We start from the raw sequence: 17,747 nt of genomic DNA on the forward strand, positions 1-17,747 counted from the left end.
TTACAATATCTGACACATTTTAAAATTTGTATTTAACAGAAACACAAATAATTCCAAAAGAAAAATTTACTGGCTCTCTGCCTAGTCATATTTCAAGTCAAGGACAAGCATGACAAGCCATGAATATAAAAAATGGATTCTATGGAAAATGCTGTGGTCAGAGGATATGGAACAATCAGATTTTTTATTCTTTCAAAATTGTACCAGAAGCTAGAGATATGTTGACAGCAGCTCATATCAGGGTGGTTTAAGCAATAATGTATAGAATGTATTACTCTCAATGAATATTTTGGTTTGTACTCAAATAAAAGGTTCATCCATTTGTACCACTGCCAAATGTTTGGGCACATGTAGATTACTATTCACCAGTACAGGTGATTAACTTCAAAGCTGAAATTTAAATAACCTGTACTGAACTCTGAAAAATCATGAAGCCTGAAAGAGGCCTGGAAGTTGGCCAAGAAGGTTTTGGCATTTTTTCCACTTCAGTTAATTTTTCATAAATCTTAATCATAATATTGAGAAGCCCAAAAACCCATTATTTTCATGTCAATGCTCAAATGACCTGGCCTAGTTATAGGTAAAAAAACCCAAATGCAAGCCATGAAGAATGCAAAGATTGTTCAAAGAGATAGAAAATCAGAATATAAATAAGCTACTTAGCATAGTTTATGCAAAATAGATGCTTCTTTGTTAATGAGATTACAAGTCTGTGATAACGTCAACCACAGCTTCAATACACCTAGAAGTTCTAAGGCACTTGAATCAATAGCACAAAATGTGCTCATTAAAAAGTAATCACTTTTCTATATGAATAGAGCACACAATGAATTAGGAATTGCTGCAGGGATCTTAAGTCATATCCACAGGGTAGCTACTGCAGTGCTTCTGGTGAGGCAGTGGTTCCACATCTGGCAGCAAAGCTGACTCCAAACTCAACCAGAAAATGGATCCAGTTTCACAATATTGTCATTAGCACCTTCCCTCAAAACCCAGAAACAGCTTCTGCAGCTTTTCAGCTGGATCAATAATTTGAAGCAATTTACACTATGAAGACACAAATACTTGTATTAGAAAAGTAACAAGGTAGAAAATTAGCAAAGTAGGAGAGGGGAAAAAAAAACATCAGGTAGAAGTTTGTATAAAGTCAGCATTTCTAAAAGGTGCAGATAATCAAAGGCTTGATGCTAAGCAGTAAGGAGAAGGAAGAATCAAGCAGCTAGGCTGTGTGATCTGGATAATTTGTTTGGTTTATCATGACACAAGCTATTATGACATTTTCAAACAAAAATTTTTCATCTAGAAAGAAATTTTAAAGAGGTTTCTAAAACTTGCCCTGGGCAACCACAATTCTGAAGAGGACTGAGATAGTGAGCAGGTGTGTAATCCAAATGCTCTAGGAATCAGGGTCTCACAAGCCCACCTAATTAGTAAAAAACTGATTAGCAAGTGGGAATAGAGACATGAATTTACCCCTAGGAATGTCTCAGGTTATGAGATTGCAACTGTCAGGATGCTCACATTTCAAAAGATACCTTTAAAAATTAGACAAAGAACAGAAAACCTGCAAAATAATTTCAAGGATGGGCAAACCCCCTGTATTTCCTGCTGTAAAGAATTAAGAGACCAGAATGGGTAGCTTAACAGGAAAGAGACTGAGGCATGACCCTGCAAGGCATAGATACTTTCACAGGAGAAAAATAACAGGTCTCCCAAAACTCCCTGATGCCCTGACGAAGGTGCAGGCAGAACAAGTGGCTGAAAGCAGAACCATGACAAGCTCTAAACCAGACGTGAAGCGGGTGTTCTACATCCTGAATAAGGCATGGAAATAGACAGATGATTCTCTGTCTCCTGATCTTTTCAAACAAAAGCTAAGTGCTTTTTGGGAAAACAAGCCTCAATCAATTTATTGGATTCTGCAAAGGACATGGAAGGAAATGAAATTGCCTGTAATAATAAAGATATCAAACTACCCGATCTAATAACCTTTATTGAATTTATGTTGGAAAGGAGAACAAACAATTTTGGTGTTCTATCAGAACATCCAGGATAAAGATAGATCTAAATGCTCATTTAGCATTTAAATTTAATAACCTTAATATACATTTCAGGAAACCTTGTGCCTTGATAGCCCCAGGAACTAAAGCTCTTTATCATCCAAAATGTGTTTTCTGAGCAGCATAAACTTACCAATTTACCAACAGCCTTACCCAGCTCACCAGCATCCATCCTGGGCTAGGGACACTTCTGGGAAAAGCCAGCCCTCTGGGACCAGTTCCAGCTCTTGCTCAGGGAGGAACAAGAGTTTTGACCTACTGGTGTGTGCTGAAACGCTCTGTCTTTACTGAGCCAGGACTGAATTCCTGCTTCCTCTTTCTACCATAATGACAGAAATATTGATTTTTTTACAAAACGTTTCAGTCTTACAGCGAATTTTACAGTGTGTTCTCTAAGAAAGTGCAACCTCAGCTGTGCCAGATCATCTGCTGTGCGTGTTGGCAATTTGCATGTACAAAACATGTGCATCTTGGCTTTTGCCAAGGCTCTTGAGCACCTGCAATAACTAGGTTTTCTTTATTTATTGTGGTTCAGTCTTCACAGGCACATCTTACTCTTTCCCCTCAGCACCAATAGGTACTTCTTTGCCTTTTTATATTACCTACTAAAGCTATCTAGAAATTTTAAGATAATATTTTCCTTTGGAAACTGTGATTGAAACAAAATATTCAATAAGCATGTGTGAAAATATGTGCACACACGAGGATGAGCAGTAAAAGTAATTCCTTCCAACAAGGTAGGTGTGATGTTCATAATTTCTGGTATTGGTTGGCAAGTTTGGAAAATGGAAAGTCATTTGAAGTTTGAGTTAATTCATTCGTGTTCACATTTCTTGCATATAAGCTGAAATAAGAGTTTTATTGGCTGTAAAATTAATGTTCCTTAAATTCCTTCTCACAGGAAATTAGGTTTCTGATTCAAGCCAAAAGAAAAACTTGGAAACAGCTGAAATCCCTGTTAATCATAAAGCAAACTTGGGGCAGGCCCACCCTGCAGTGCTGCAGGGGTAACAAGCAATCAGTTCTGTTGTGAAAGTCAATGACAAAAGCCCATGAATCCATCTATTTTCCCAAGCACACCCAAGCTCCACAGATCAGCCAGGAAACCATATGTTCCTGTGTTAGTAATCCACGCCTGGCCCACGTTTCCCAGTTTTCCTCTGGCCGCGGCAGACGACACGCGCGGCGTTGCTGCTGCAATCACCGCTGCCTGCCCAGCAGCAGAGCTGCCCTTGGCTTCACACAAACCCTCCCGGCCAAACCAGGCAGGAAACCAACTGCCTTCATGGCAAAAATGCGTTTGACCTCGTTTCCACGGCATTTGTCCATTTGCATTACATGTCTGCCACACTGAGCAGACACGAGCCAAGTTTTATTCCTCATTGCTGGGACCAGAGTAGGCAGATGCCATTTCTCAATGAGGTTGTGCAAATGTGGAAAGCTGAGAATTTTCTTATTCTTCCTCAGCAAAAATTAACCACTTCCAATCTATCAGGTGCCTGGAACTATGAGAGGCAGGTGTGACAAGCAAGTCAAGCTACTTACTTCAACTCCCCTGACTCACATTTGACATAAAGGAATAGTAATCACAAGAGCACAAAATAACCCAATTTAAAAAAATACACGAGTGTTTTGCCCTAGTCTGCAGGTATTTAGCACCCATAAATGTCATTAAGGTCCATAACAAGCATATCAGAGACGTATCCCCCGGCTCATTTTGTAATGACACAGTGCTCAGAATTCAGTCACAGACTTCACTCTGAAAAACTGAGCTCTCTGATTACTCATGATATTTTTATAAGAACATCAGTTAGAGAGGAATTTAAAAAATATGCCAGAAGAGTGTTTATCAAATACCACAATTGTTTTGCAAACCCGAGCAATAACAATCACAATAGTCTAAAAAAAAAGTATTAACTTTTCATGCACAAAGTCTAAGGAATTTATTGATCACAGGTGACAGGTATCTGTTCAAGGAAGGAATTACCTGGCAGCAGATGGGCCTATAATAATATTAATATCTTCACCATCTGGCTTTTAATCCATGCTTTTCATCAGTAGATCATAAAGCACTTTACGAATGAGGTCAAACATCTTGTAGGAAAAGTCAGAATAAGATATAACGAAGCTGAAGCTGAACAAGGATAAGCAAGAAATAAGACACGCTCCATTTGCTCTTTTATCAATTACATCAGCAGGTAATTAACAAAACAAGGAATTCGCCTGTAAACATTACATTCTCCATCACTTGCTAAAAAGACAGGTCCTCAAATATCTTACAGTTCAGAAAAATTCAAATAGCTTTTAGGTGAGATTGTTTGCCTCTAGAAAACAATAGGTGAAGAAAAGGTGAACACAGAAGTACCTCTTTCCCCTGAAAGTCTTAAAATCTACTGCATTTTCCCTTGATTCTAGCCTACCCACCTACTGAATTACTGAAGCAAACCTTGTACAGTCTTTCTTGGACAGAACTGCTTACAATATGGTTGCAAATCTGAAGATGTAGAAGACTATAAAATAACTAATAATTAAAAAATTGATTAAGAAGATCAATGCATGCAAGGCATAGTTTTGCCATAGGCTGGTGACCAGGTGAACATTTAAAAGGTTCTTGAATTCTTTGGCATATCTGTGCCCCTAAAATCATACATTTTCAACCTTACTGAGAAAGAAACCTTCCTGAGTTTCACTGTTCCACAGCTGCTGTTTGGAAAGAATGCTATCGGCACCGTATCACCACAGCTTCTTAACTCAGTGGTTTGGTCTGAAAACTCTTCAGAGCCTGTGAGAATGTACAACCTGGTTGTAAATTCCATCCTGAGTGGAATGCTAACCCTGAGTGAGCATTTGAGGTCTACTGTAAAATTAATAATATATCTAGGAAGAAGGTGTTTATTATTCAGAATGGCCTGTACATTGTTAGCAGATGACAGAACCCACACAGCTCAAAAGGCAGCAGCAGCCTCACATATTGAGCCCTGCCCAGCCCAACATCCAAAGGTTTCAAAGCCCTACATTACTTCAGCACACACTTTTAAACTTTGTTGTTGAGTAACTTTGTGGGTGAATTCCAGTACTACTGAGATCACAGACCTACACAAACAAACCAAAGTCCAAAAAGAGATAATGGCCTGAGCAAAGGTCAGAATGTCCATCAGGGAAAAAAGGAAGAAAGCAGGATAAATAAGGTCCAACCTTGGAGACCTTAAGGATCTGGCTTGGCACATTTGCCAGAGAGGAAAATGAGCGTAGGTTACGTGTTGTCAGTGTTTGTGAGGGAGCTGCCTGGTTATGTGCTCTTTGCTTGGATCTTTATGCCCGTGGCTTTACTCCTGCTGCTCCTAATTGTCTACTTCAGGATCAAACTAAGAGAAGGTGAGTCAGGACTTGGGGACAAAGACGGGAGGGAAGCAAACCTTCTCATTCAACAGACGACTTAGGCTTGTACCGTTAACTAAACTGAAGACAGCTATGATCAGAAACAATTTTATTAAGTTGTACTGTATTTTAGACCATTTTCTGTTTGAAAAAGACTACAGGTATTTGTTTAGAACTTGAATTGACCTCTCACTTAAAATGTCATAGTTTTATATACTATATTATTGGAGATTTTACTGTTTTACATTATAGAAAGGGCAACCAGAATGAAAAAAGGCAGTTAAAGCAACATTTTCACAGATCAGTTTCTTCTGTGCTTATACTGTGCAAGTCTTCAGTGAGACAGGTAGCAGAAGTTACACCCTATAAGTAATTGGGCTTTGAGTATGTGTCTATGATCTTTCAGAAGTATTTATTTGCTTTTATTTTGTACCTAAGTGCACATTTACCATGTTGCCTTTTCTATTTTAAAATCAGCTTAAACTCACTTCAAAAATCCATTTTCTGAGTAAAACAAAAACACCCACCCCAATGCAAATGTACAGCGATTGCAACACATCTGTGTACTGAGAATTAAGGCTGCTCACCTGGCCCAACTGAGCTACACTTGTAGCAGGCAGGGAGTTCCTTTTAGACAGGAACATCCTGTACCTCAGACCATCCAGTCTTGATGGGATGATCTTCATGCCCTCCAGATTTGGGTCCCAGCTGCAGCGGGAGGTTCCCACATGCTCTTGCTTTAGGGTTCCAGCTGCCAAAGCCAGCCTTGGGGCACATTGGCTTGAAGCCTGAAGCCTCAGCCATTCTTTCCTTCAGCTCTTTGAAAGCACACTCGCTAACACTGGGCTAAGCTTGTTCCTCAGATTATCTGTCTTTTGAGCATTTTCTCCATATGGAGTGTCAGGAGAGCTAAGGGGACAGCCGAGGTTTTCTCTGTAAACTGCAGATGCTTCTTGATGCAGCTTGGTAAAAAACCTGCCTGGGATGACATTTCACAACTCTCCCACTGCAGGTTTCAGCTCCAGCAGAGCAGGCTGGGGCACACAGGCCAGTCCTGTCCACAGGGCTCTGTAGATCAGCTGAAGCCTCGCACCGAGCTGGCCTGGGGTGCATCAGCCCAGCAGGAGGAGGATTTACCCACCAGTGCAAGGACAGGAAATAAATCTCTCTTAGATGCCAGGCCAAGCACTGTAATTTGGGCTCTCAGATTTTGCTCTATCCTGAAAATTTGGATGCTTAACATAAGAAAGGTCATATGCAGCCAGAAATGTAAAATAAACAAACTTCCTCTTTTGTGTAACATCCCTGGGCATTTAGATCTGAGGCTTTAACAGAGGAAAGGTGTTTGTTTGCATATGAGCACACAATTCAAGTTACCTTCAAGCTGCTAAAACTCAAACATTTCCTGGTCAAGATGTGCTTTCAGATGCTGAAATCATCTGCAAGGGCAGCCTGCTCCTCATGCCTAATCCAGACCTGCATTAGGTTATAGATTATTCTTAGAGTAAGGTGCTAATGCTTTTTCACACACTAATAAAACAACAACAAAAACAGTGCAATGCCAAAACATTGTGCAATTCAGTATCTGTGAGGAAATAAGGCAAAGTAATATGAGGTCTGTGCTCATATAATATAAAGTCAGACATTAGTAATTATAATACAGAGTGCTACTGAACTCCTTGTTAGCTGGTGCTACTCTCACTTTTCTATTCCAGCTAGGATGAAGGTAAAAGCAGGTGGGCTACTGATCCCATCAGTTCAGGTATTTTGCTGGGGCTCAGACAATACTTTCATTAAGCCAGATTAACACATCTGAAAAAATCCCACAGACATTTGCATTCGTGATGCATGATCAACTGCTAAAACAGACTGTCCTGCCTCTTTTTCACAGCACTCATATCCTCCTTATGCACACTTTCTGCAGGTTTGTAAATAATCTACAGCACAGATGTTAAATTCTGCTTCTCTTACAGCACAGAAAACTTAGCCTTGGATTTGTAATGAGTTTAAGCAAAGCAATGGTTTCGTAAATTTTCTGAGATTAGTAATCAAGGGTGTAAGAGAGGTGAATGAGGTAGTTGGCAGACTAATTTGCCAAAGGAATATTGCTGCTGCGCTTCTCTTTCAAAACCAAGGATGCTTGAAAGGAATCATCTGGCTTTTCAATGCCTCAGGAGAGAGTTTAGTTTGCAGATCACAGGTGTTCTGGCTGGGATTCTCAAGAGGATGCGAGATGAATTCCTGTCTATGTAATACTTCAGGCATTGCATACCCAACTCTGTCTCCAAGATCTTTTTCTTAAGCTGAGACTGTCAGAGACCAACCTACTGTTTTGGCCTCCAGCCAACTTACACAAAAGATCTGAGCAGCTCTCCCTGTACAAGCAAGTGGAGACGGCTTTAGCTTAAGACCATCAGGTGAGAGAAATAGATAAGCCTGAGAACAGAGTCCTTCAAATGCTGTCTCTTCTACAGCACAACAAAAATTCTGCAGGTTTCAGCTTCCCATTTCCCTAGATCTCTTTTATTAAAAAAAAAAAAAAGGAAAAAAAGAAAAAAGGAGATAACTTTTTATTACTAAAATCAAGACTGCTTTGCTTTGTTGTTAAATAAGTATTTTTCTCTGTGTAGCAAGAAGCTCTGCATAAATATATCACTATATAAATACCTTATAAATAAAATGAAATCATCTAACACAAACAGCCCACATTTCTTCTGAACAACTAGCAATAACAAGTATTTAATGGGGTTTTAAGTTTGGTTTTTTTTCTGTTTCTCCATCCTTCTTCAAATAATCTCCAAGCCTCCAACAGCATGGTCTTGTTCTGAAGATGTCCAGTTATGTGCACAGCAAGCATTTTTCTGCTTTGTCTGTAACACAGGCAGCATCAGGAGGATCAGGCCAGCTCACAGTTCTCACAGCACAGCCACAGTTCTGTAAAGCAGAACACGAATTGCCAGTATAAACTAAATATGCTCTTTGCTGTTGTTTAAAACTTTTATTCTGATTGAAAGCTGTGGAGGCAAATGAAAACAGAGCATTTCTGCTGATGTCAATAGTCCATGTTAGTGCTTCACTGGGCATAGTAACAGCCCCAGACTCACACTCGGAAGACAACTCTCTAGAATCATGGGCCAACTAGTAACAGCATGCTCTTTAGACACCTTCACCTTAGCAAGATTAGTTTTTATTAATATAAGCCAGCTCTTTTTCTTTATAAAAACTCACCATAAGAAATCAGCATATTCTAATGGAATTCTTGTGTTGTTTGGATTATTTTTCAGTTGAGGAGGAAATGGCCATGGCACAAGATTCTGGGAATGCCTTTCTGAATCACCGTGGCCAGTGGAAGAAACCCAGGAGATCCGGACAAAAAGAGAACAGATACAAGAACTCAAGGACATTTAAGGGAGCTTCTCGTCTCAGGAAGCAAGCTTAAACCCAGTACTCAGCCCTGAAGGTTTAACAATAAATGGCTGTAAATAAATACCACACAGGAAAACAAAGCTGGAGAGGAGAAGCCAGTGCTGTGCCGTCCTAAAGAAACAGCTGCCGCCATCCAGAGTTCTTGCAGCTCAGAGCTCCTGCAATGACCTGCGTTGGTTCCCTTGCCTGACCCAGGATTTGCTGGGAGGGACAGCACCCTGCTCACCAGCCCCTCCCTGGCCTACCAGGGAGAAAGGACACAACCAGCTCCTGAGAGAGCTGAGCTGGCGCATCCAAGGCAGGCAGCCTTATGAAATTGAGATGCATAAGTAACAAGTTGGTATCAAGCACTGACATCTTGGAATTTGAAAAGAGTTTTGAAGGGGAACTGACATTTATTAGCTTGTGCACTTTGGGAAAGATTGTGGGGTTTGTAAAGTATCCTTTCCACAGAATTTGGAAGCAAAATGTAACAGTAGCGGGAAAAAAAAAAGGATTTCTCTCTGCTGACCAAAAATGCCAAATTTTGAAACCATGGAGAGATTTAGTCAGTATTCTGTAAGGCAGTTATTACTCTCCTTCAAGGACAAATGGATTACTTTTGCAAATAAAAAACTGCAGAAGCATGGAGTTATCTTTTTAGTGTGTCAATTGACACATTTAAAAAAAATCTTCCTGCCTGCTCCCTTGTAGCTGTAGATGTACAGTTTTTAGTGCATTTCAGATTGCCTGTGGCAGATGGCCCACAACAATGCAACTCAGGTTGTTTGCAAATACAACTGGCTTTTAGCTTCTCTGATTCTGCTCTCAAGGCAAGGAATGAGAAGTGACTATCACTACTGTCCTCAGTTTTAACTGTCCCTGCCCACTAATGATTGCAGTCTGCAATTACCTTTCATTAAAGCTGTTTGTCAGTACTCATCCTGCAAGAGTAGATAATGCCTTGTCTGAGATTATGTGTGGTTTGCACAGTTTCAGTTCTCATAGACTTCTAAGAACTCCTTAGAATCATTTTATAGAAATACTAATGAGGTCATGACCACAGGTTTAAAAAAAAAAACATAATTTATCAAAGTTTGTGGAGAAAAAAACAATTTAAACAGCAAGCATCCTTACACTCTTTCCCATTTTAACACTACCCAAATTAAAAAAAGACAATTCATCACACTAATTTACATCTATGCAAATAACAGAATACATTGCACAGGTGAAGGGGCAATTGCTTGGAAATGGAAACATAATCTTTTACAAGAAAGTTGAGACAGCTGCTGCAAAGAATTTACTTTCTACATTTAAGAAGGATGCTGCCTTCTTAAAGCAGTGATCTGGGAGATTGATCAAATGCTAAAGAAACTGTAACATACAAAATGTCAAAAACTCACTCTCTCACTGCCCAAGAAAAGATTGGACAAGACCACATGTAAAAAATACAGAATGAAAATTGATTTTTTAAATTTCACAATGTGTCTGAAAATGGGGAGATTTGAAATGTCAAGAAGTGGTAAAACTCTTAAACAGCACTTCATTGTAAACTAGTGGTACAGATAACAAAAATGCTGTATACATACACTCTGTGCCTTTGAGAGAACTGCTTATTGAGCTCTAACTGCTAACATATAGGAGGATCTGACATTCATGACTTAGTAACATGCAAGGGAAATTCTCATTTTGCCTTCTTGTTTTTAGTTCCATTACTGAACAGTGTCAAGAAATATGTTTTCATGGTACCAGCATGAAACACACCATAGCATCCCATACAACTCCTTCAAAAAGCGAAAAGACATATTTAAATAACACTGGAGAACAACACCTTTGTCTACATAAATTATACAGGAGTTATCTAAATATATATGGAGAGCAGTTGCAAGCAAGCATTCTACACATGTATCTTCAATTACTGCTGTCACTGAAGAGTCCTCTCTTCCTGTCTCTAGCAATAATGTGAAGTTAGACTCTACTCCACCTACATAATTTGAAACCTTCTTGCCTGTGACCACTTCCCCTTCGCTTCCCAGAACAGAATTTTTCAAGCCTCAACATTTAAGTTGGAAAGGTACTGAGAGAGATGGCAAAGCACTTTTGGCTGGGGAATGACTGAAGAGACTGATTGACAGGTGTCTATTCCAAAGTCTGCAGCGATGCTGTCCAAGGATTCTAGAGCAGGTTCAAAGACACAAAAAATGCTTTTGGCTCTTTTTTTCCTTAAGACACACAGAAGGGTTAAAATGCCTGCCAGAGGAAATTTTAAAAAGCGATTAGCTAAAAATCCAGAGGCAGAGAAATAAAGACTGATACACCAGTAATTATTCAAAAATTGCTCAAGGCTGGAAGACTATTTGGGAAAGTACTACTTTCTAATATAGTAATCATAGTTACACACACCCAAGGCAAATACCAGTAGCCTCAGAGACAGAGATCTGGGAGAGTTAGTCACTTAGACTGGCCCAGCAGAGACATTAATATAGACTTACCTCCAAAAACTCTGGTAGGACTTGCCTCAAACCAAACAGAATATTTTAACACTACAGGAATTATCACAGCATTTCCAATGCTTGTAATTTGTATTAATATTACTACTCTATCTTTTCAAGTGCAGTATGAAAGCCCCAAACAACTGAGCAGCCTGAAAATCAGAAGTTTCAGATCTTCCAGAGGTGTTGTCAGTATTTTATTCCATCTGTTTGATGTCTTCTGTGGCCCAATTAAAAGTTGCTATTCAGCTGGACTGTCAAATAGAAGAATACTTCAAGAAACACTTTGTACTATAGTTCCTCATTGCTTTGAACAATAAATCTTTTGTTTAAAGTTTTTCATTGGATTTGCATGCCTACCCTTTACAAAAGCTTTATCTGGGAAATAATCTGTGGAATGAGTCCAACATTTATTATGAACCCTGAGGTTATCATTATTAAAAAGGCAGATGTATTAAGTGTTTTTTTTGTAAGACCCACATGACTCACTTTTCTAAGTATTTAAGCAGAATTAATTACTGTAATTATATTTGAAATTGCCCATGTATTATAAAGCTGGTTTGTGAAGTGCCTTGAGAACAATTTTCTTTTTTTTGCATGTGTAGTTTTTGCTGTAGATATATTATATATAAAAAGGAAACAATGAGACTTCAGAATTGCACAATATTCCAAATAATTTGACTAATTACATACAACCTGCATCTTTAAACCTTGACTATTTGTATGACTGATCACACGTAGGGCTTATGTTTTTCTGCATGACAATGGCTGTTTAATTAGTACATATTTAATCAATGCAAGTGACAGCGATGCACAAGCTATGCTGACCTGAAAATACTATTAATTTTTCTGACAAAAGGTTCTATTAGTATTTGAAGAAAGACATATCTCAATGAAAGTAATATTGTTTCAAAATTATATATGCAGTTTTAAGGATTAAATACAAGTGCAATTAAACCAATATTGATCTACTGTCTAACTAATCAGACCAATCTAAAATCAATGAATTCAAGCAACATGCTATCCACCAAACGAGATCTGCAACTAATACTACACCATATCAAAAATACCTTAAATATTTTTATATAGCTTTTTCTTACACTTTTGTAGGAAAAAATCCACTTAGACATCCTTCTAAATGCATGCATGTCCATTGTGACCTACAGTTACATATCCCAAACTTGCCACTTCTTTGACAACCTCCCTACTCAGACACTGGATGGGGTTCTCTTCCCCTTTTTGAAAAGCAGAATACCTCTGGTTTTGAAGGAAAGCAGGTAAGACTGTTATCTGCTAATTCTCCAGGTAATGTGGATGCAGTTGAGAATGCCTACATATGTATAGAAATTAACATCTCTGTTACTGTTGTCACACGTTATCCAAAATATGCAGAGCCAAAGCTAATGAGAACTTCTGTTACACAAGTGTGCTGACAGATGGCAGCCATCTAAACTGAGAATAGCACCAAAAATACATTGCTCAGAAGTGAATGAGAATGTAGTGAGAAGTTTTATGATTTGTTTTGCTATCTGAAAACCACAGTAGATTCCATCTCAATGAACACAGTGGAACCACTTGGGGACCAAGGGGCATTTCAACTTCCAGTGTGATGTTCAAATCTCCTCTTTTTTGGCAGCTGAAGATTTCTTCTCTAATCTACAGAAATCAGGAGTTTATTGGAAGATGTTTAAAAAACACTGGTACTTAAGTACCATGCAACTGTGCCACCCTTCTGGCACCCTTGCAGACCACTTGCAATAATCCGTTTTTTAAGGTTCTGTGACCTCTAGAATTGCAGTTCTCAGAAGTAATCTGCACACGTCAAATATCTTCCAAGCTTAAGTCTGAGTACCAAAAGTCATACAGAGAATAAACAACTTTATTTTATAACAGAATTACAGAAAGCAAAATATCACTTAATACAACTTCAAGCTACTATAAACCTAATTTGGCATTTTAACTATACACAGAGTCAACAGCAAAAAAAAAAAAAAAAAACCAAACAAAAACCAAAAAACCAAACAACCCTGCAGCAAGACCAAATGAAAAATAAACCCCAATATAATTAACAGGTTTTTGCCATGGCAGTCTCAACTGATGGTACTCTCGTACTACTTTACAAGTGGAGTTCATCTTACATCTTTTATTCAGTAGCCTAAAAACCTGCATTAACCATTAGAGGAAGCATGTGAAACATATACCTTCTCTGTAACAGAAATGTCAGTTCTAACATGGAGACACAGTGAGGTTTAATAGCAAGCGAGCATTCTACACATGTATCCAAATAGTGGAAGTATTGGAACTGGGACACAGTAAGAAAACAAAAAAGCACTACGGTTTTAAGCTGCCTAGATCATCTCTTGTTGGAAAAAGAGAAAGATATTTTGTTCTTCCTTCTTTCCTTATCTGGAATGCTGCAGACAGCAAAAAGTCTGCAAAAAGTTGAGCATTGGCACCAAAGTGCAAAAAGAACACAGTGCTCAGTCAGAAGAAATCTGTCTGCAACTCCTTCTCCTCTACAGACTGCCACACCATCTCTGCTCCGCAGAGAGGAGAACCTTGGAAAAGAAAGAGTTACAGAGATACCAGTATAAAATTTATCCAAAGAAATATATTTTTTCAAATTTTAGCAAATGTTTTATTTTTATAAAAAACTTCATTATGTGATATCATATATTTACCTGAATAATCTGAAAAAAATTCTGTAAATTACTCCAGTAAGAGATTTCACTTGAAATATCTGAAAAAAACTATATCTAAATTAGTAAAGATCCTCCTTCCTGCACAATTACCACCTGTTCCAGTGAACAATGATTTCCAGACTTCTTTTGTTCACTTTCATATAATTAAGAATCAGTTTCAAAAATACAAGTATTTGTGCGAAAGAAGATCATACCCTCTAGAAATTCATTTTAAAAAACCCGAAAACTCTAAGATTGTTAAGAAGTGGTTATAAAAAAACAAGATAGACTGTAAGGGAATATAGACCAAAGATGTTAAAATGGAGTTTGGTATTGGCATTGAAGTCGTGAACATCTGGTCATTGTTGCTAGGCCTGGTGGATTCAGCGGAGTCATGATGTCTTGGAATGACTACAGTTCTTCGTGGTCAGTGACATTTCTATTTCTGGAAGAAAAAATTATATGGAAGGTCACATAAGCATTTATAACAGATATCATGTCAATGTTACATCATAGTCAGAAAGTAACTATCTATGAAGGGTTCTTTGATTTTTTAACAAGAAGGGAAGGTTTATTTAATTTAAAAAATGTTGCATTGACTAAAACCCCCTTCAGTCATTAGGCATACTGTACTACACTTTCTCAAAGTACTCATCTTGCTTTAGAGCATTTCTTCCCACCCCAAAATTCTCATTTTAATTGCAGCCACTTGTACAGTTTACTGAAAATTTTAATCGACAACCTAGAGCATAAATAAAAAAGGAAGGTACTTGTTCAATTCATCAATCCTTCAGAATTAGAATGCAGTATCTTTTACTTTTATTAGAGAAAACAAGTCTACACCAAGAATACTGCTGTAGTCATCAGAGCTTTCATTGCCTCAGAAACAACTATGCAAAATTCATTGCATGACTCCATTGACTTAGCACAGGAGAGCAAAAGGCTCTGGGCTGATACTCAAGGCAGTTGTGGCAGCTTTCTAAATTTTTTCCCTAAAGTTTAACTGAAAGGAATCATCAGTCAAACAAGTCTCCAGGTCTGACACAAAAGTAGCATGGAGAAATATCCTCTTTTATTCTCTCACAGGCATTGAAGACCAGGAACAAATTTTACAAATTGATGAAAGAACAGAATCAACTTTTCAGCATGTCACTAGTGTAGAGACATGGTGCAAACCTGCCAAGGTCATTTTTTCCTCCCGTGACCCAGGCCCCTCTAAAAAGATGTAATTACTTCTATGGGATAGATTGTGTTGAACACTGATTCTGGATTAAGGTAGCATGAAGAACCTGGCACATTCTACACACATGTAAGAGAAGAGGCAATCCCTGCTTCCAAGACCTTTAAATTCACACTGATTAATAATGAATTCAAAATGTGATGGTAGCACATAGAAGAGTAAAACCCTGCAAATCCAAACCATCTGTTCTGCTGTTTCAGTGCCTCTTTCTACCTTAGATCCTGTGATGGAAGTGCTGAAAATATGCAAGGGGTGGTTTGAGTGTTCATGTTTGATGTTGCTGTGTACCAAGGGACCAGTGAAATCACCCAGAGCATAGGCATTCTCCTTACTGCAAACAGCTCTCACAAAAGTGATGTGCATTTTTTCAAGCCTTCTAGAACATTTATGTGATGTGAGGACTAATCAACACCTCCCTGTCTCAGAATTCAGTACAGTTCCCTGTCCTCTCCTGTGCTTTTAAACCAAAACTGGAGTATACATGTTATACTCATTTTCAGTATCACTAAGCAACAAAGCCATGAAACAAACCCAACTGAATGCTGAAATAAAGGTACATGAAAAACCAGACATTTGCGTGATATTCCTTATTTTTGGTGCTTTTCCCCAACTGTCCCTCACAAGCAACCCAACATCCAGTGTTATTTTCAGTTTCTAGCATTATCTTATGTCAATTTTTAAAAGTATTAATACTAACATGAATATCCAGGTGAGTGCTCATCCAGCACTTCCAAACATGATCCATATTTTTTCCTGGTCTGTATATTTATCAACAAAAAAATATTAATTTCTTTTTCAAACAGAATAATCTGACCTAATCTGAAGAAATTTTCTGTAGACAGCCCAAACTCAGTTCTACTGTATTTTACATCCTGAAAAATTATGCAAATTAACATGCTGAGAAGTTCAGAGAAAAACTAGCCAGAAAATACTGTCTAAACACACATGACCATAACAAGCATTGTAGTTCTAATACAATCTGTACAAGGTCAGGAAGGGAATTGGAACCACTTTGACAGAAAAGATGGATAAACTTCCTGTCTGCAGGTAGAGGGCAGGCCATCCTACTCTCGTACTCCCCATGGCACTCAACATTGCTGCTCTATGCATACAGTAGGAGTTCAGGACAAGCTCCCAGCAGGGTTGTGTACAGCTATGAGACCAAACAATTCTGCCAGCAGATGTGAAAAACTCTTGCCCCAACAGCCCACCACAGGCAGTCTCTCAACTGACCATATCCATGTAAACATCTGGCAATGGATATTAGCTCTCCCCTTCCTAAGCCACACACTCTCATTATGATCCAGATGTTAAGAAAAAAGACACTTGTAGGCAGATTAAATAAACTAAGGCTTTAGTCTATGTCTTTCAGCTGAAAACATGCATCTGTGATCAGACTAGCTCAGGAAGAGTCCAATTCCTTGATAATGGTCATGCTCCATGGAGCAGTATTCAATAGATGTATTTCATAACCTCTCAACTGATACTTGAATCTTTGCTCTTCTGAATCCCAGAAGTGATACTTCAACAGTTATATCTTCATCTTTTAGGAAATTCAGGCACAGCAATAAAATAGATCATTTTAACACGACAGATTATCAGGATTATGTGAAAAACACCCTCCCCTCTAGTACCTTACACCAAATTTGGATTCAAGTCAGTATCTCATTTTTCATATATTCCTGGCATTTCATGGCTGTGCTCAAGTTTGCTAAAGCTGCAGACTGAAATTTATAATGGCTAGTTTCCTTGGGTAAATAATTTTGCTCAATACTAAGGGAATGCCTGCCTGCACAGGACATAGAAGTCTCTTGTCCCTGGGCCACAACCACCCTTGTATAAAATACTGAACTGGGGAAATAAGAATCATGACTACTCTCATTTCTTTAAAACATATAAAATGAATTGCTTTTACCTTGTCTCCCCCTTCATCAACATTGATCAAAGTGCATATTAAAAGCTCAAAGTTGTACTAAACCAATTTTCCTTCTTGAGATGTAACACAATAACACTGCTGCCCTTCCAGCTAAATACAGAGGCTAGTCAGTAAAAAAATCAGAAGCCTAATGAAAGCTTAAACCCCTGGTTTTTACATTTCTTTATAAAACTCTCCCATTGAGATAACCATTTAACCAATAACAAAACCATCAATTTTGAAAAAACCTGAAGCTCAAGTCTCATACTAACAATGTGACAAGTACTGGGAATCTGAAAATTTACACACCCAAATGGTTACAGAGCTTTAAGATATCAGTTTATAATAAGTGCAAGAGCAGATTTATTCAGTGTTCAACCTGCTTTTTATATTGAATACATGAGGGTGAACCATGTTTTTTTCCTTTTTTTTCTCAACCTAGAAAGGAGGGCCTAATAAACTAATATGACTTCAAATAGCTGATAAAAGGCTTTAAAACTTGAGCTTTTACATTGACCTTCTTGCCTGGGAAAATGATAAAAGGCCAAAAATCTCAGTGTGTTTAGGATTAAGGAT

At 38.3% G+C, this 17,747-nt stretch overlaps 2 protein-coding genes across 35 annotated transcripts in view; one reads left to right on the forward strand and one right to left on the reverse strand.

Moving 5' to 3' along the window:
- The first annotated feature begins 5,181 nt into the window (after window positions 1–5,181).
- SMLR1 (small leucine rich protein 1) lies at window positions 5,182–9,786 on the forward strand. Its single transcript, XM_021540561.4, has 2 exons — window positions 5,182–5,435; window positions 8,723–9,786. Exons 1-2 carry the CDS (start codon window positions 5,303–5,305, stop codon window positions 8,875–8,877), a joined length of 288 nt encoding a protein of 95 aa, XP_021396236.3. The 5' UTR covers window positions 5,182–5,302; the 3' UTR covers window positions 8,878–9,786.
- A 3,410-nt stretch (window positions 9,787–13,196) lies between these two features.
- The window catches only part of EPB41L2 (erythrocyte membrane protein band 4.1 like 2), a 111,244-nt gene continuing 106,693 nt past the window's right edge, over window positions 13,197–17,747 (reverse strand). For all 34 annotated transcript variants that reach the window (XM_085575175.1, XM_085575148.1, XM_085575173.1 and 31 more), the window contains one exon: window positions 13,197–14,461. The gene's annotated coding sequence lies outside the window, so the exon portion shown is untranslated. The remainder of the gene's footprint in view (window positions 14,462–17,747) is intronic.

The sequence above is a fragment of the Lonchura striata genome, chromosome 3 (assembly GCF_050655825.1).
Source record: "Lonchura striata isolate lonStrDom1 chromosome 3, ASM5065582v1, whole genome shotgun sequence".
NCBI lineage: Eukaryota > Metazoa > Chordata > Aves > Passeriformes > Estrildidae > Lonchura > Lonchura striata.

Excerpts from the sequence above, each read along its gene's own strand:
- SMLR1 (XM_021540561.4), top strand. The coding sequence starts at position 5,303 with ATGAGCGTAGGTTACGTGTTGTCAGTGTTTGTGAGGGAGCTGCCTGGT. Across the intron at positions 5,436-8,722 it reads CAGGATCAAACTAAGAGAAG|TTGAGGAGGAAATGGCCATG; the intron begins GTGAGTCAGGAC and ends ATTATTTTTCAG.